The sequence below is a fragment of the Neovison vison genome, chromosome 9, assembly GCF_020171115.1.
Source record: "Neovison vison isolate M4711 chromosome 9, ASM_NN_V1, whole genome shotgun sequence".
NCBI lineage: Eukaryota > Metazoa > Chordata > Mammalia > Carnivora > Mustelidae > Neogale > Neogale vison.
In genome coordinates this window covers 20773545-20793402 of record NC_058099.1, presented here as the reverse complement: position 1 = coordinate 20793402, position 19858 = coordinate 20773545, and the positions used below count along the sequence as shown (strand labels likewise).

At 40.1% G+C, this 19858-nt stretch overlaps 1 protein-coding gene across 2 annotated transcripts in view; it reads left to right on the top strand.

Annotated features, from left to right (window-relative positions):
- The window catches only part of HSDL2 (hydroxysteroid dehydrogenase like 2), a 60536-nt gene extending 50903 nt beyond the window's left edge, over positions 1 to 9633 (top strand). For both annotated transcript variants that reach the window (XM_044265124.1, XM_044265125.1), the window contains one exon: positions 8875 to 9633. In XM_044265124.1, the coding sequence (XP_044121059.1) occupies positions 8875 to 8987 (113 nt within the window). In that variant the 3' untranslated portion in view covers positions 8988 to 9633. The remainder of the gene's footprint in view (positions 1 to 8874) is intronic.
- The last annotated feature ends 10225 nt before the right edge of the window (positions 9634 to 19858 follow it).

Sequence of the window (19858 nt, the reverse complement as noted above, 5' to 3'; positions counted from 1 at the left end):
TAGGTTTTCAGCTGTTATGAATATGCTGCTCTGAGTATGGTCATGCATGTATTTGGGTGGTTGTATATTCTCATTTCTCTTAGATAGATTCCTAAGAGTGGAATTGGTGGGTCATATGGTAAGTTGATAGCTTTTTTGAGAAACTATCAAACCGTTTGCTAAAGTGGCTGTACTGATTTTACCTTCTCATTCATAATGCGTGAAGGCTCCCATTTCTCCAAATTCTCACCAAAACTTATTAGTGTTTGTTTGTTTGTTTGTTTGAACAGCTTTATTGAGGTATACTTGACAAAAGCTATATATATTTAAGGTATAAAACAATGATTTGATGGATGTGTATATATACATTGTTAAATTACTGTAGTTAAGCTAATTAACACATTTGTCATCCCACATAATTACCTTTTTTATGTTTGTAGTGAGAAGGTTTTAAGATCCACTCTTAGCAAATTTCAAATATGCAATATAGTATTATTAACTGCAGTCACCATGCTGTGCATTAGATGCCCAGGAATTATTCATCTTAGAGCTGAAAGTTTGTACCCTTTGTCCAACATCTCCCCATTTCTCTCACTCCCAACTCTGGCTACCACCATTTTACTCTCCGTTTCTGGATTCCACTGTAAGTGAGATCACACATACTTGACTTTCTGGGTCTAGGTTCATCCATTTTGTCACAAATGGCAGTGTCTTTGGTATTATAGCCATTAGAGTGAGTGTGTGGTGGTATCTCATTGTGATTTTAATATGTATTTCCTTAATGTTGAGCAGCTTTTAATGTGCTAAATAGCTATTTACATTGATGAACTGTTCAAAACTTGCTCATCTTTAAATTGACTTGGCTTTTTCTTATTAAATTGCAAGATTCTTTATAAATTCTAGATGTATGTGATTTGCAAATATCTTCTCTGTGACTTATCTTTTCGTTTTCTTTTTTGTTGTTGTTGTTCTTTTTTTTTTAAGATTTTTTATTTATTTATTTGACAGACAGAGATCCCAAGTAGGCAGAGAGGCAGGCAGAGAGAGAGAGAGGAGGAAGCAGGCTCCTTGCTGAGGAGAGAGCCCGATGCGGGACTCGATCCCAGGACCCTGAGATCATGACCTGAGCCGAAGGCAGTGGCTTAACCCACTGAGCCACCCAGGCGCCCCTGTTGTTGTTGTTTTTAAAGATTTTATTTAATTTTTTGACAGACAGAGATCACAAGTAGGCAGAGAGGCAGGCAGAGGCGGGGGCGTGGGGGGCAGGCTCCCTCCTGAGCAGAAAGCCCGACACGGGGCTTGATCCCAGGTCCCTTAGATCATGACCTGAGCCAAAGGCCGAGGCTTTAACCCACTGAGCCACCCAGGAGCCCCTCTTTTCATTTTCTTAATGATGTCTTTTGAGTTATGAAAGTTTTTTAGATTTGATAAAGTCTAATCCATCAATTCTTTCTTTTATGGTTCATGCTTTTTCCCCTAAGTATTTTATTCATGCTATTGTGAATGGAATTATTGTCTTTAATTTTATTTTTGAATTATCTGTTCTAGTATACATAAATACAGTTAATTTTCATGTATTGTTTTTGTATCCTGCGAAAAAACGGTGAAGCTATTTGGACCTGGGATTTTTTTGTTGGAACATTTTTAATTACTAATTCAGTTTATTGTTATATGTAACAGTCGCTTTTATTTTTTTAACAGCTTTATTGAGGAATAATTCACTTATCATACAATTCATCCATCTAAAGTGTACAGTTAAGTAGTTCTTAGCATATTCACAGATATTTGCAGCCGGCACCACAGTTGCTTTTAGAACGTTTTCATCACCTCAAAAAGAAACCGTTTACCCATTTGCTGTTAACCTCATATCCCCTATCAACCTGCTTTCAGGTCTAAGCAACCACTGATCTACTTTGTGTCTCATAGTTTCCCTTTTCTGGACTTTCATTTGAACAGAATAGTATAATATGTGATTTTTTTGTGACTAGCTTCTTTCAGCATGTTTTTTCTTTTAGTATGTGTTCAACTTTCTCTTTTTTTTTTTTTTTTTAAGATTTTATTGGAGAGAAAGAGCGCATGGGGGGTGGGGCAGAGGGAAAGGGAGAAACAGGATCCCCTGATGTGGGGCTCAATCCCAGGAGCCTGGGATCATGACCTGAGCCGAAACCAGACCCTTAACCAACTGAGCCACCCAGGCACCCCCAAATTTCATTCTTGATGTAGAATGTATTGATACTTACTTTTTCCTTTTTTTCAAAAATGGAGATTGAATTCATATAACATATGATTAACCATTTTAAAGTATATACTCTTCAGTGGTATTTAATTTAGTGATGCACAGTCCTGTGCAAACATCACTTGTTTATTTCAAAACTTACTCATCGCCCCCAGAAGAACACGCCATGGCATGTAAGTAACACTCTTCATTCTGGCCTCCCCCATCCCCTGGCAACAAGTCATATGTTTTTCCTCTTTCTCTCTATGGATTTGCCTATTCTAGATAGTTCATATAAATGGAATCATACAAAATAAAACCTTTGTGTGTGGCACCTTTCATTTGGCATAATGTTTTCAAGGTTCATCTAAGTTATAGCATGTATCAGTACTTCATTGATTTTTATGACTGAATAATATTCCATCATAGAAATATGCCATAATTAGTTTATCCTTTCACCTGTTAGCAGACATTTGGGTTATTTCCACTCTTTGGCTGTTATGAGTAATGCTGCTGTAAACATTTGTGTCCAAGTTTCTGAGTGGACTTAGGTTTTCATTTCTCTTGTATTGCTGGGTCATGTGGTAAATCTATGTTTCACTCTTTGAAGAACTGCTGAACTTTTCCACAGCAGCTCTGCCTTGACATTCCTACCAGCAGTTGTGTGAGGTTTCTGTTTCTTTGTGTTCTTGCCCTTCCCAGCACTCCTTATTTTCGTTTTTGTTTTAATAGCCATCCTAGTGGGTGTGAAGTGATACTGCATGTGGCTTTGATTTGCATTTTCCTAATGACTAATGATGTGTTCAACATTTTCTCATGTGCTTATTGGTTACATGTACATCATCCTTGAAGAAACATCTCTTTGGGTCCTTTGCACATTTTAATTGGGTTGTCTTTTTTTTACTGAGTTTTAAGAATTCTTTATAGAGCTCAGATATAAAGAGGATATCCTTTATGAAGTGTATTATTTGCAGATATGATCTCTCAGTTTTTTGGGTTATCTTTTCACTTTTTTGATGATATAGTTTGAAACACAAAAATTTTTTTTTTTTTTAAAGATTTTAGTTATTTATTTGACAGAGAGAGATCACAAGTAGGCAGAGAGGCAGGCAAAGAGAGAGAGGAGGAAGCAGGCTCCCTGCCGAGCAGAGAGCCCGACGCGGGACTCGATCCCAGGACCCTGAGATCACGACCCGAGCCGAAGGCAAAATTTTTATTTTGATGAAGTCCATTTTGTGGATTTTTTTTCTTCTGTTGCTTGTGCTTCCATTGTCATATCTAAGAATCTTAATGAAACCTGTTTTAAAGATTTGCGATTTACTCTTAAAAAAAAAATTATTTATTTACTTATTTGACAGAGGGAGAGAGACAGTGAGAGAGGGAGCACGAACAGGAAGAGGGGGAGAGGGAGAAACAGGATCTTCACTGAGCAGGGAGCCCGACGTAGGGCTCAATCCTAGGACCCTGGGGATCATGGCCTGAGCTGAAGGCAGATGCTCAATGACTGAGCCACCCAGCACCCTGAGGGTTTTTTGTTTTTTGGGTTTTTTCTAGAGAGAGAGGTTGGGGGCAGAGGGAGAGGAAGAGAGAGAATCTTTTTTTAAAGATATTATTTATTTGAGAGAGAGCATGAGTGGGAAGGAAGGGACAGAGGGAGAAGCCAACTCCCCACTGAGCAGGGAGCTGGAGCCAAAGGTGGTGCTCAATCCCAGGACCCAAGGTCATGACCTGAGTCGAAAGCAGATGCTTAACCGACTGAGCCACCCAGGCGCCCCAAGAGAGAATCTTAAGCAGACTCCATGCCCAGCGCAGAGCCTGACATGGGACTTGATCTTAAAACCCCGAGATCATGACCTGAGTCAAAATCAAGAGTCAGACACTTAACTAACTGAGCCACCCAAGCACCCCAGAGGGTTTTTATCTTATTTAATAGTTTTAAAGATTTATTTATTTATTTTAGAGAACACAGAGGGGAGGGGCAGAAGGACAGGGGAGAGAGAAACTCAAGCAGACTCTACACTGGGACCCAACACGGGGTTCAGTTGCACAAACCCGAGATTACAACCTGAGCCAAAACCAAGAGTCTGACACTTAACTGATTGCATCACCCAGGGGCCCCTATTTTTATTTTTTTAAGATTTTATTTTTTTAAATAATCTCTGCACCCAACAATGGAGTTCAGACTTACAGTCCCGAGATCAGAAGTCACTTGCTCTTCTGACTGAGCAAGTCTGGCACCCCTTTTTTGAGGGTGTTTAGATTTAGCTCTCCCATTTAGGTCTCTGACCCATTTTGAACTAATATTTGTATATGGTGTGTACATAGAAGTACAAGTAGAAACCTAACTTCATTTGTTTGGACGTGGAGATCCATTTATCCCAGCATTTCCACTCCCATATTCAAAAGAAAATAGACCCTCAAATATGTATATACACATGTTCATAGCAGCACTGTTCACAATAGGCAGAGGGTGGGAAAACCCCCAGATGGCCATCAACGGATGAATCAATAAATTATTTGTGTGTGTGTAATGAAATATTATTCAGCCATAAAAAGAAATGAAGTACTTATTCATCATACAATGTGGATGAACCTTGAAAACTTAATAAGCAAAAGAAGCCTGACAAAAGATCACATATTGTATGAATTCTTTCATATGAAACACTGAAATAGGTAAATTCATAGAAACAGAAAGCTGATTGGTGGTTGCCAGGGTCTAGAAGGAGGGAAATTGTTAATACATAGTGGGTACAGGGTTTCCTTTTGGGGGATGGAAATGTTTTGGGACAAGATAGAGGTAGTGGTTGTACGATCTTGTGACTATACTTAAATTTAAGTTCTGAATTATTCACTTTAAAATGGTTAATTTTATGTCGTGTGAATTTCACCTCAATCTTTAATGTACCTGTTTTTATTTTATTAAAAATTTTTGGGACATCTGGGTGGCTCATTTGTTAAGTGTCTGCCTTTGGCTCCAGTCATAATCCCGGGGTCCTGGGATCAAGCCCCCACACAGGGCTTCCTGCTCAGCAGGAAGCCTGCTTCTCCCTCTCTCACTCCCCCTACTTGTGTTCCTTCTCTTGGTGTCTCTGTCTGTCCAATAAATAAAATCTTCAAAAAAATTGTTTTGTAAGTAATCTCTACAGCCAACATGGGGTCTGAACTCATGACCCCAAGATAAAGAGTTACACACTCCACTAACTGAGCCAGCCAAGTGCCCCAAAGTATGTATTTTTAAAAGGTGTTCTTTGGCCTTTCCCCCTTCCACAGCACAGAAGTGATCACCGTCAGGTCTCTTTGGTATCTCTCATTGTGTAACTGCACCTTTTCCAAAGTAATCATATTTCTCAATGTTAGATACATATTTACACTGTTTTGTTTAGATTCACTAATCTAAACACTGATAAGTGAGATTTAAGTCCTCTTACAGCACCTTGATGTTGCTTTACCTGCCCCTTACCCATCCCCCCAATATAATTCTATCACTATTTTTGCTTAAATAAATACTTAGGTTTAAATGATTATGATTCTGGTATAGTTTGCTGCTGAGTCAAATAGTATACTATTATTATGTTTCTTCTCAGAGAACTTTTCTTTTTTCTGGACATAAATAATTGTCCTATTTTTCCCCCCACTAAAATAAGTATAAAGTAACTAAGCAGAATCTTTCTGTACTCTTCCACAACCTTTTGATACAGTTTTCCACTCTGCCAAATGTGTTAGGTTACCTGTCGGTCTGCTTTTTTCCTGGAGCCCTTTGTCTTGTTATAATAGATAGATAGACTTACTAAGCCTGCTTCACAGCTGTGATCCCAGCAATTTTTAACTCTCTTCTGCACCGAATGTCTTTATTTCCTATGTCCCACGTTCTTTCTTGGTTTATATCCTCTTTTGGTTACACACATTCTCCAGTAGCTTCATGTGACAAGATACATAAGAGGCAGTATTTTGTGAGTATCTAAAACTACTTATATTCTACCAACACATTATTTGGCTGGGTAGAGCTTTTTGGATTGAAACTCATTTTTCTTCAGAAATGGGAGGCCAGGGGGTGCCTGTGGCTCAGTTGGTTTAAGTGCCTAACTCTTGATTTCTGTATGTGTCATGATCTGAGGGTTGAGGGATCGAGCCCCACATTGGTCTCCATACCAATTGGTGTGAAGTCTGTTGGAGTTTCTTCCCCTTTCCCTCCCCTTCTGCTCCTTCCCCTGCTCACATGCTCTCTGTCTCTCTCAAATCAACAAATGAATAGACTCATAAAAAAAAAAAAGAATCATGAAGCTATTGCTCCATCTTCTAAGATTACCATTGAGAATTGAATGATACCTTTTTTCTTAATCTTTTGGATCCATCCTCTCTTCTTTCTAAAAACTTTGGAATCGGAATGCTCTCTTACTCTGTTGTGGTTTGAAATTTTATCATGATGCAGGGTAGTGTGGTCTTTTTTCCTTTCATTTTCCTGGGTACTTGATAGGTTCCTTGGGAATGTATCTTAAATTATTTCTTTGATATTTCTTTCAGTTCTCACTTTCTAGAGAAAACATGATCTTTGATTCAATCTTTGACCGTCTCCTTCTTGTATTGCATATGTCTTAATATAACTTTTTTACTTTGGGGGAGATTGGCTCACCTTATTTTTACCTACCATGTTTTTTTAAAGAGTAAGGAGAAACTTTATTTGGAAAGAGTATTACGGGGGTGGTGCATGGAGAGAGACTTTTGTAGGAGTGGGAGGGGGATGGTAGCAATGGAGAAGACCTCTGTGACCAGAGGATCTACAAGTGCCTCTCGCCTATTGTGTTTTAATATTATCTCTCAAATTTTTAATTTCTAGGATTTCACCATGTGGTCATTGTTTCTTCTTCTCTTACTGTCCCCTTTTCACTCACTGGATCCCATTCCATCTCCCTTCTACTGTTTCTCTCCCTCTCATTCTCCTCCCCTACCCATTTAGGTTGTCTCCTCTATTTTCTCCCTCTTCCCTGCGCTTCTCTTCTTCCCCCTTTCTCCAGTATTCTCTTGATTCATTGGTTTTATATGTTCTCTTATCAATAAGGACACAAACTGTGAAATTTTTTATTTTTTTACTTTGTTTAGCTTTCTTCAATGCCTGCCAAATGGCTTTTATCTCATTTTGTTTTTTTTGTCTCCATTTGATGTCCATTTGTCTTTATAGGCAGGGCTCCATAAAGCTGGAGAAGCTGTGTATGTGTGAGCAGGGCTTGTGGTCTCCTGGGTTGTGAAACCCTGCAGTGAAGCAGGGTGACAGAATAGGGACCCTGTTTTTCAGCAGAAGAGCTCCCAGATGTTAGTGTTTGTTAAATTTTTGGAGGAGCCGTTCTGTTCCTGTAAAGAACAAAGATTTTCCTGTCTTCTGTATAAATCAAAACTATCCCTTGGTTTATGATTTGTAAATTTAGGTATTTAACATCACATTTCCATGGAGCAACGTACACCTGTTTATTCGTTAAAGAATTGGGCTTGATTCTTTCTGTCCTTAAACAAACTATAATGCTTTGTTACAACCCCTACATTGAATAATTTAAAGGTGTTTAATATCTCGACATGTATAAATACATTAACACATGCTTTTTTTTTTTCTACAAAGAGCCCATTTTTGTGTGGGCAAGTAGAAGTTTACTAATGCACCAGACACATATCATGCCTGCTGGAGATATCTATATATATAAATTAGCATCATATAGCTCAGAAAACTATTGAGAATTAGGGGCATCTGGGTGGTTCCATTGGTTAAGCGTCCCAACTCTTGATCTAGGCTCTGGTTGTGATCTCAGGGTCATGGGATCGAGCCCCACGTTGGGCTTCATGCCCAGCACAGGGTCTGCTGGAGATTCTTTCCTTCTCCTTTATCCTCTGCCCCTTCCCCTGCTCACATGTGTGCATTCTCTTTCTCTCTCTCTGTCAATAAATAACATCTTTTAAAAAGAAGAAAAAAGGAATCTGAAACACCTGGCTTTGAAATCCAGTGTGTCATATATAAGCTGTGTGACATTGGGCAAGTCAGAATATTCTCTGAGCCTCAGTTTCCTCATTATTTGTGCTGTGTGCCTGACCATGTAGTAGCACCGGAATAAGAGTAGCAAATACAGACTCCTCCCTCCATGGAGCTTCTGTTCCTTTTATGTTGTTAATGACTACAGTTCTGCTATAATGCTCCCGTTTTACATCCTGGCATTTCTGTGCTAACACATAATTTTGTTACCCATACACTATGTTTTTAATGATAACTTTTTAAGAATATTATATGCATTAATACCTTTTGGTTTTTTTAAAAATCTAAACCTAAAATGTTAAAAGTTTAATGAACTGTATAATAGATTGGAAAATTAACTAAAATAGTATTTGTTTACTACAGTTCATCTGAGGGCTGTGTATCCTTTAATGTGCTGTAACTGGTGTGTAAATGTTGCATCTTCATCTTTTTGGTATAATCTTTGCTGATTGTTTTTACATTATCTCATATTATAAGATATTGTTAACATCTAAGTCTAGGAATTGGGATTCCTAAGATATTGATAAAAAAATTCTGGAATAGAAACCTGTGCACTTCAGAGGATTATAGAACTCAAGAAGGTTCTTCTTATAATGCATGTTCTTGAAGTGGTATCTCCCTAAGGGTACTAATGGTTGCTTTTCCTTCTCTCATTTTCTCATTTTAGGGAAACTAAAACCAACAATGGCATTCATGTCAGGAAAATTGAAGATTAAAGGAAACATGTCCCTAGCAATCAAATTGGAGAAGCTAATGAATCAGATGAATGCCAAGCTGTGAAGGAGAAGGGGAAAAAAAAAATGTCAGTCACTAAGCTCAAAAAGTAAAAGGAATCAACAGTTAAAATCTGTTTTCTTCCCTTTCATATTATAAGGATATGCAAGTTTGTTCTGGAAAAAATAGAATTTCTGTATCTATAAGACTTGAAATTGTAATTAAAACAGCTAGTTAATCAAACCTAAACTTCATTAAGTGGAATTCTAAGACAGCCTGCCTATTGAATTTTGTGAGTTTTGCCCTCTGAGAGCTAGATTTCATTCATTGTGGGGAAGGTATGGTGAACAATTAATCAGGTTCAAACAGTAAAATTAGCTCTTTTAAGCACATCTTCCCATAGAAAAGGAGGTTAATCTGGTTTAAATTTTTCAGTTTGGGATTGTATGCTAATGAAATCTTAACGATATTTTAGATTTTTATATACTTGTTTTAAGGAAGATCTTCTATAATGTATTTTCACAGAAATCACATAAACTACCTTAATAAATACTGTTTGTGAAGACTGATGAAACAAAAACTGTTTTTCATCCTAACTAGCTTTCCAAGTATAAGTTACCTATTATTAATACAATTCTGCTAATGTAATTCAGTATGTATCCTCTTGCTAAATGTGTAAAAAGCCTTAAAATAAAATACTTTCTCTCCAGAAGTATGGATTTGGTCACAGTGTTTTATTTATTTATTTATTTGACAGACAGAGATCACAAGTAGGCAGAGGCAAGCAGAGAGAAGAGGAAGCAGGCTCTCTGTTGAGCAGAGAGCCCAATGTGGGGCTTGCCCTGGGATCATGACCTGAGCCGAAGGCAGAGGCTTTAAACCACTGAGCCACCCAGGCGCCCCAGTCATAGTGTTTTAAAAAGAGAACATCAGAATAGATGGTTGTTGAGCGCTGAATTGTCAACCTACCAGATTCGTTTGTTGAAATACACACATGTCCCCCCATGTACCTCAGACTTTCTGTATTTGGAGGTAAGGCCTTGAAAGAAGTGATTAAGTTAGAAGAGGTGGGCTCTAATCCAGTCTGACTGGGGTCCTTCAAAGAAGAGGAAGTTTGGAGATAAAAGACCAGGGATGCACACACAAAGGAATGACCATGTGAGGACCAGTGGGAAGACAGTCATCTGTAAAGCAAGGACAGAGGCCAGAGAAGAAACCACATCTACCAAAACTCCTGTTCTCTAGAACTGGAAGTTGTCTGTTGGTGTAGCCACCCAGTCTGTGGTATCCTGTTTTGGCAGCCCCAGCAAACTCATACAATGGTTTGTTTTTCTTTCTTTCTTTCTTTTTTTAAAGCTAAGGTTTAAAAAAAGTCTTTCCTTTCACTTTAATCAGTTAAAAATACTTGCTCTGTGTAATTCTTTTACTTCTCATCTTTCATTCTCTAATATTACTGTGATTAATTCTGACATTTCCTAGAATCGTAATGTTAGAAGCATTTAATGTCTATTTTACACATGAGGAAACAGGACCAGAGAATGGGAAAAGATGAGTCCAAGGCCAAAATTAACAAAATCCCTATCCAACAAAAATCTCCTAGGACATTAGCCTTGAATAGAATCTGAAGGCTTGACTTGCCCATCCAGAAGCCCAGATGGATTGCCTTTGGGGTGACAGCCTCACAGTTACCTTTGTATGTGCCGGTCTTTCCTAGCTGTCTGAAGATTCTGGTCACGTGTTGCCAGCAGGCTTGTATTCCACTGAAGTCTATCAAAGCCTTCTTCCTTTGCATTCTCCAAACAGTATCAAAGCTTTGGGAAAATGAAAATATTGGGAGACAGGAGTTCTGGGTGCTAGTCACTAAAACATGAAGTCGCTTACTAAGAGGCCTTGGGATATTGGGGAAAAATATTTTTGTAGGGCCCTGGTTTTCACATCTGTAACTGAAGGAGTTGGATTAGGTCATCTGAAGCCCCTTTGCGGTCATTATTGCTAAGAAGTACCAGACAGGTTTAGCGTAGCCTATCAGAAATAAAGGTAGGGGCCCCTGGGTGGCTTGGTGGGTTAAAGCTTCTGCCTTCAGCTCAGGTAATGATCCCAGAGTCCTGGGATCAAGCCCCGCATCAGGCTCTCTGCTCAGCGGGGAGCCTGCTTCCTCCTCTTTCTCTGCCTAGATCTGCCTACTTGTGATTTCTCTGTCAAATAAATAAATGAAATATTTTTAAAAAAGAAAAAAAAGATACAAAGGTAGCCACACCTAGATTCCTGAAGCCTCTCTTGCAACATTGCCCAGATACCTTAATGAATTCATGTGTTCCCTGTCCCTGGATCTTAACCATTAACTGCACTGAAGTAGAATCACCCAGAAGTTTTGAAGGCCATTTTGTGAGTCGTCCAGCAGGTAGTTGAACCCTATTTCTGAAATGAAATAGTGCGGAGGGGAGCGCCTGGGTGGCTCAGTGGGTTAAGCCGCTGCCTTCGGCTCAGGTCATGATCTCAGGGTCCTGGGATCGAGTCCCGCATCGGGCTCTCTGCTCGGCAGGGAGCCTGCTTCCTCCTCTCTCTCTCTGCCTGCCTCTCTGCCTACTTGTAATCTCTCTCTGTCAAATAAATAAATAAAATCTTTAAAAAAAAAAAAAGAAATAGTGTGGAGGGAAATCAAGCCCATGAATCTTGTTAGTGATTGAGTTAAAGTATTATATATGTATGTATTTTTTTTAAGATTTTATTTATTTGACAGAGATAACAAGTAGGTGGAGAGGCAGGCAGAGAGAGTGGGGGAAGCAGTCTCTCTGCTGAGCAGAGAGCCTGATGCGGGGCTCGATGCCAGGACCCCAAGATCATGACCCGAGACAAAGGCAGAAACTTTAACCCACTGGGCCACCCAGGTGCCCCTATTTATTTATTTTTAAAGATTTTATTTATTTAACAGAGCACAAGTAGGCAGAGTGGCAGGCAGAGGGAGAGGGAGAAACAGACTCTCCACCAAGCAGGGAATCTGATGTGAGACTCGATTCTAGGACCCTGGGATCATAACCCAAGCCGGAGGCAGCCGCTTAACGACTGAGCCACCTAGGCGCCCCTGAGTGAAATTATTTAGACGTTATTTTTAAAATGGCTTATTGCTAGTAATCCTATATTTCACCAAATCCCCTTATATAGTGCCTCTTAAATAAGCCTCTTAAGTAGAAGAAAAAAGTCTGTTCCCTCTACCTTTACGTTTTCAGCTGGGGTGTCCTGTAAATTAGATTAGCAAAAGATCGCTTAACAAGAAGAAATTGAAGTTTTCTAACATGTGCATTACAAATATACATGGGAGTATTCAGACATGAGTATTTCCAAGGTTTGTTTGGTTAGAACTTGAGCTTATATATCATCTCAACAAAAGAACCATACATTTTTAGACAAATAATACGAAAGAAAAGAACTTTGAGTTTCTTAAAGTGGCAAATTATGCCAAGGAAAATATATGGTAGTAAGTTTAGTTTTATAATAGACTGCCAAACTGTCTTCCAAAGTGGCTGTGCCATTTTGCATCCCCCCCAACAATGACGTTGTGTTCCTGTTGCTTCGCATCCTCTTTAGTATCTGGTATTGTCAGTGGTGTGAGTTTTGGCCATTCTAACAGGTGCGTCATGGTATCTCCTTTCAGTTTGCAATGTTGAACATCTTTTCATATGCTTACTTGCCTCTGTATCTTCTTTAGTAAGGTGTCTGTTAAGCTTTTTGGCCCAGTTTTAAATTAAGTTGTTTTCTTACTGTTGCATTTTAAGAGTACTTTGTGTATTTTGGAAAACACTCCTTTATCATAGGTCTTCAGAAAATATTTTCTCCCAGACTGGGACTTGTTTTCTTATTCTCTTGACATTGCCTTTTGCAGAGCAGAAGCTTTTCATTTAAAAAAATTTTTTTTTAAGTTTATTTATTTTAAGTAATCTCTACTCAGTGTGGGGCTCGAACTCACAACCGCAACCAAGATCAAGAGTTACATGCTCATCTGACTAAGCCAGCCAGGCGCCCCGTAGTTTTTCATTTTAATGAAGTTTTTCGTTTTAATGAAGTCCAGCTTAGCAATCACTTCTTTTCATGGATTTTACCTTTGGTGTCATATCTAAAAACTCATTGCCATACCCGAGGCCATCTAGGTTTTCTTCTGTCATTTTCTAGGAATTTCATAGTTTTGCATTTTACATTTAGATCTGTGATCCAGGGCGCCTGGGTGGCTCAGTGGGTTAAGCCGCTGCCTTCGGCTCAGGTCATGATCTCAGGGTCCTGGGATCGAGGCCCGCATCGGGCTCTCTGCTCAGCAGGGAGCCTGCTTCCTCCTCTCTCTCTGCCTGCCTCTCTGCCTGCTTGTGATCTCTCTGTCAAATAAATAAATAAAACCTTTAAAAAAAAAAAAAGAATCTTTAGATCTGTGATCCAATTTGAGTCAATTTTTGTGAAAGGAGTAAAATTGTTCCGATTCATTTTTTAAAAAAATTTTTTTGGCATGTGGATATCCAGTCCCAGCACCATTTGTTGAAAAAAAAAAAAAAAACCACTGTCTTCTCCTTTGTCAAAGATCAGTTGACTGTACTTATATGGATCTATTTCTGGGTTCTCTGTTCTGTTCCACTGATCTATTTGTTTATTCCTTCATCAATACCACACTGCTTGGTGACTGCAGCTATATGGTAAGCTACTGTAAGGTAGTATCAGTCCTCCACCTTTGTTCTTCTTCAATACTGAGTTGGCTGTTCTGGGTCTTTCACCTCTCCATGTAAGGGAGACTCAGGGTCACCTGGCTGGCTCAGTTGGTGAGGCATGTGACTCTCGATCTTACGGTTGTGAATTCAAGCCCCACACTGAATGTAGAGCTTACTTAAAATGAAAAATAGAAAGAAAATGAAAGTACAAGTATTTCTCAATTTAAAAAAAAAACAACTTAGAAACAATTTGTTGATACCACAAAATAATTTGCTGAGATTTTGATTGGCATTCCATTGAATCCATATATCGATATGGGATAAACTGATGTCTTGACAATATTGTATCTTCTTATCAATGAATATGAACTATCTCCTCACTTATTAAGGTCTATGATATCTTTCATAAGAGTTTTTTAGGTTTCCTCATATAGATCTTGTCAGATTTTTTTAGAGTTGTACTTCAGTATTTTGTGGGATGCCAATGTAAGTGGTAATTTATTTTTTTTTAAGATTTGATTTATTTATTTGGCAGAGATCACAAGTAGGCAGAGAGACAGGCAGAGAAAGGGAGAGGGAAGCAGGCTCCCTGCTGAGCAGAGAGCCTGATGCGGGGCTCGATCCCAGGACCCCGGGATCATGACCCGAGCTGAAGGCAGAGGCTTTAACTCACTGAGCCACCCAGGCACCCTGGTAATATATTTTAAATTTCATATTTCACTTCTTCATTACTGGCATTTGGAAAGTAATTGACGTTTGTGTATTAACCTTATATTTTTTAAAGATTTTATTTATTTGAGGGATAGAGAGAGAGCATGGAGGGGAGAAGGTGAGAGGGAGAAGCAGACTTCCCACAAAACTGGGAGCCCAATGCGGTACTCAATCCCGAGACTCTGGCATCATGACCCAAGCCAAAGGCAGTGGCTTAACCAACTGAGCCACCCAGGTGCCCCCTGTGTATTAACCTTATCTCCTAAAACCTTACTATAATCATTTATTAGTTCCCAGGAAGGTGTTTTTGTTTGTTTGTTTGTTTGTTTGTTTTGTTGTTGTTGTTTTTGGTCATTTTTTTCAGGTTTTCTACATAGACAACTATGTCATCTGTGAACATAATTTTATTTCTTCCTTTGTAATCTCCCTACATTTTATTTCCTTCTGTGGTATTATTGCATTAGCTAGGACTTCCAGTATGATGTTGAAAAACATTAATGAGAGGGGACATCCTTGCCTTGTTCATGATCTTAGTGAGGAAGTTTCTAGTTTCTCACCATTAGCTGTAGGGTTTTTGTAGATATTCATCATCAAGCTAATGAAGTTCCCTCTATTTCTAGTTTACTGAGAGATTTTATCATGTGTAGGTCTTAGACTCTGTCAAATGCTTTTTCTGCATCTATTGACATGATCTTCTTTAGCTTGTTGATGTAGTAGATTACATTAATTATTTTTGAATGTTGAACCAACCTTGTATTCCTGAAATAAATCCCATATGGTTGTTTATATAGGAATGTCCATGCTCCACCATTTCATATGTTGAAATTCTAATCCCTAATACAATGGTATTAGAAAGTGGGGCCTTCAGGAGGTAATTAGGTCTTGAAGGTGGGGCCCTTGTGATTGGGATTAGTGCCCTTAGTAGAACCTAGTAGAGCTAGCTGGTCCCTTCTACCATGTGAGGATATGGTGAGATGGTGCCATCTGTGAACCAGAAATCAAGCCCTTTCCATATACTAACTCTGTATGTGCCTTGGTCTTGGACTTCCTAGCCACCAGAACTATGGCAAATAAAGTTTATTGTTTAAAGGCTACCCAGTCTCTGGTACAGAGGATCCCTGATTTCATGATGGTTCAACTTAACAATTTTTCAAAGTCATGATGGTGTGAAAGCACTAGACATTCAGTAGAAACCACACTTGAAATTTGAATTTTCATGTTTTCCTGGGCTAGTGGTATGTGGTGTGATACTCTCATGACACTGGTCAGCAGCAGTTAGTCGCAGCTCCTAGTCAGCCACTTGGTCATAAGGGCAAACAACTGATACACTTAACAACCATTTTGTACACGCACGACCATTCTGTTGTTCACTTTCAGTATAGTATTCAATAAATTACATGAAATATTCAACACTCTTCTTTTTTTTTTAAGATTTTATTTATTTGACAGAGAGAGAAATCAGAAGTAGGCAGAGAGGCAGGCAGAGAGAGGGGGGAAGCAGGCTCCCTGCTGAGCAGAGAGCCCGAAGTGGGGCTCAATGCGGGGCTCGATCCCAGGACTCAGAGATCGTGACTTGAACCGAAGGCAGAGGCTTAACCCACTGAGCCACTTAGGCACCCCTTCAACACTCTTCTAAAATATGCTTTGTGTTAGGTGATTTTGCCCAGCTGCAGGCTAATGTAAGTGTTCTGAGGATGTTTAACACAGGCTACACTACACTCGGGTGTTCGGTAGGTTATGGGTATTTAACACATTTTTAATTTATGATATTTTCAATTTACAGTGGGTTTACTGGGACAACCCCATGGTAAGTTGAGGAAGACCTATATTTTATTATGGTAGCCTGAACAGACTATGACTGTTGTGACATATAGTTCTCTTTATACATTGTTGGATTCAATCTACTAATATCTTATCGAGGATTTTTGTGTGTATGTTCATGAGAGATACTGGTCTGAAATTTTCTTGCAATGTCTTTGTCTGGTTTTGGATTAGGGTAATATTGGCTTCATAGAATGAATTAGGAATATTTTCTCTGTTTCTGTGCTCTGAAAGGGAGTAGAAAGAATCGGTCTGGGGCGCCTGGGTGGCTCAGTGGATTAAGCTGCTGCCCTCGGCTGGGGTCATGATCCCAGGGTCCTGGGATCAAGCCCCGCATCGGGCTCTCTGCTCTGTGGGAAGCCTGCTTCCTCCTCTCTCTCTGCCTGCCTCTCGCCAACTTCTGATCTCTGTCTGTCAAATAAATAAAATAAATCTTTAAAAAAAAAAAAAGAAAGAATCGGTCTAATTTCTTCATTATTTATTTATTTATTTTTATCTATTTATTTGACAGAGAGAGACACAGTGAGAGAGGGAACACAAGCAAGGGGAGTGGGAGTGGGAGAACCAGGCTTCCTACTGAGCAAGGAGCCCCATATGGGGCTCCATCCCAGGATCTGGAATCATGACTGAGCCACCCGGGCACCCCTAATTTCTTCATTTAACTATTTGTTAGCATTCACCAGTGAGGGGTCCCTGGTTGGCTCAAATCCGTTGAGTGTCAGCCTTCAGCTTAGGTCATGATCTCAGGGTCCTGGGATTGAGTCCTGTGTTGGGCTCCCTCCTCGATGGAGAATCAGCTTTTCTCTCCATCTGCCTCCCCCCGCCCCCCAGAGCTTTCAAGTCCAAGCTGTCTTGCTAGACTTGACCTCCAAATTTTGTATCTGTAGACTGATCAGACTGTCAAAAATTCTAGGGTGTTTCTCACTGTTTGGTTTCTATACTCCTAGACACAAATCAACAATGCCCTAAGAAAGAAAAGTAGTCAAGAATGTAGGAGTCACTTCAGTGTGTTTCCCCTTCTTGCTGAGCTCTTAGACTCTCAATTCTTGGCTGCTCTAGAAGATCTTTAAACAACCTTTGTTGTTTTGTTGTTTTAAATACAACTTCTATAATTCCAGTTCTTAACAGGAGAGGTAGTTTATTCCTCAAGGTACCCCATCATTGCTGGAAGCCTGCATCATTAAAGAAATTCATCACAATGGATATATCCTTTTTAAAAATTTTTTCTTATTATTTTATATTTTTAAAAGGTCTTTATTTATTTATTTGACAGAGATCACAAGTAGGTAGTGAGGCAGGCAGAGAGAGGGGGGGAAGCCAGCTCCCTGCTGAGCAGAGAGCCCAATGCAGGGCTTGATCCCAGGACCCTGAGATCACGACCTGAGCTGAAGGCAGAGGCTTAACCCACTGAGCCACCCAGGTGCCCTGGATATATCCTTTAAATGAGATTGCATTTTTAAAAAGTTATTTGTGGTAAAAAACAAACAAACCACACAATATGAAATTTATCCTCTTAACCACCTTTAAGTAGACAGTTCAGTGGTATTAACTACACTCACATTGTTGTGTGATAGATCTCCAGAACTTTTTCATTGCATCAAACCATAATTCTATACTCATGGAACAACTCCCCGTATTCCCCTCCTCCAGTTCCCAGCAACCACCATAATACATTGTTTCCATAATTTTGACAACTCTAGTTATCTCATGTGAGTGGAAGCATATAGTATTCCAGTAGTCCTTTTGTGATTGGTCTGCTTTACTCAGCAGAATGTCCTCTATGTTCATCCATGTTGTGGCATATGACAGGATTTCTTTCTTTAATAGAGCAATATAAGATTTCTTAAAGTCTGAATAATATTCGATCATATGTATATGCCATATTTTGTTTATCCATTCATCTATGGGCATTGCGGAGGCTTTCACCTCCTGGCCATTGTGAATATGCTGCAGTGAACATGTGTGTGCGAATAACTCTTCAAGTTCCTGCTTTAAGTGCCAGATATATACCCAGAAGTGGGATTTCTGAATCGTAATTTATGGTTTTTTTTGACAGGCCCCCACACTGTTTTCTTTCTTTCTTTTTTTTTTTTTTTAAAGATTTTATTTATTTATTTGACAGACAGAGATCACAAGTAGGCAGAGAAGCAGGCAGATAGAGAGGAAGGGAAGCAGGCCCCCTGCTGAGCAGAGAGCCCGATGTGGGACTCGATCCCAGGACCCTGAGATCATGACCTGAGCCGAAGGCAGCGGCTTAACCCACTGAGCCACCCAGGCGCCCCCCAACACTGTTTTCTGTAGTGGCTGCACCATTTACATTTCCACCAGCTGTGCTTAAGGTCCCAATTTCTCCAGGATTACACATTTGAAATATGTGGCAATTAGCTTTTTTTTTTTTTTTTGGACAGACATTATTTTGTCAAAAATGCTTACATAGTTTTTTGTTTTTTGTTTTTTGGTAAGTCAGCCTAGACCAGAAGGAGTGTTGACAGAGCAAGGTGTTAAGAATCCTTTCTTTTGAGCGCTTGGGTGGCTCAGTGGGTTAAGCCGCTGCCTTTGGCTCGGGTCATGATCCCAGGGTCCTGGGATCGAGTCCCGCATCGGGCTCTCTGCTCAGCGGGGAGCCTGCTTCCTCCTCTCTCTCTGCCTGCCTCTGTGCCTGCTCGTGATTTCTCTCTCTGTCAAATAAATAAATAAAATCTTAAAAAAAAAATCCTTTCTTTTTTGTTCTGAAGTTAGTCTCTTTATCTACCTCACATTCTTCTCTCTCCTCATGTACCGCAAGGGTGAGAGGGACTGAGGTTTTCTTGTCACAGTGGGGTGAGGTCAGGATGTAAGCACCACATTTGGCTAATCAGTCAGATATGCTTTAAATGTTGTTTATTATCACTATTATTTTGGAGATACTTAATGCTGCAAGTAGAAAGAGAGCTGAGCATGGAATCTGGTTCCAAACCGCCTGGGATAATCCGGGTTTTCCCAGCTACTGTATGATATTGGGGCAGATGTCCTAATTCCTCTGTGCCTCATTTCCTTATCCATAAATTGGCAATGCTAACAACACTCATTGCAGAGTTCTTGGCACTAAATAAATTAATATTCCCTAAGCACTTAGGGTAAACCCCAGTCACACACAGTAAGTACTACAGAAGTGTTTGCTAGATAAAGTAAAGGTGGAGGGCGCCTGCCTTATCTCTGTGATACCGAGGTGTTCTTGTATGCTTCCCTGGTCCTAGTATGTTTTAGGTGTCATTAAACTGCCCTCTCTGTCTCTCTGGGATGAATGCGAGTATTGTAGTTGGATGGGGAACTTCCACTGGGCAGCGGAGACTGTGGGTTGTCAGTACGAAGTGTTTCCGTACATGCCTGGGTGTAGAGGTGACTCGACTCGGTGCGTTAAAGCAGGTGTTATACACCAGACGAACGGAGCAGGTTCTTGTAAGGTCTGCTCCCTGCGTTCAGGTGAAGCTCTGTGGAGCTCCAAAGGGGCAGCGGGGGCAGCAGGGACCGCGGGCCACCGCGCGCGGCAGGACGTAGTGCTGCCCACTTCAGAACGTCGCGGGGACCGTGGGTTCCACACCTGTCTGCGCCCAGAGACCGAGCTCGTGCGCGCCGGTGTGTGCTAGGAAGGTCGGTCTACACCACCTCCGGGCAGCGACGACCGCGAGCTCGGAGCACTTCGTAGGAGGTGTCGTTACACACTTCCTGTGGGTCTCG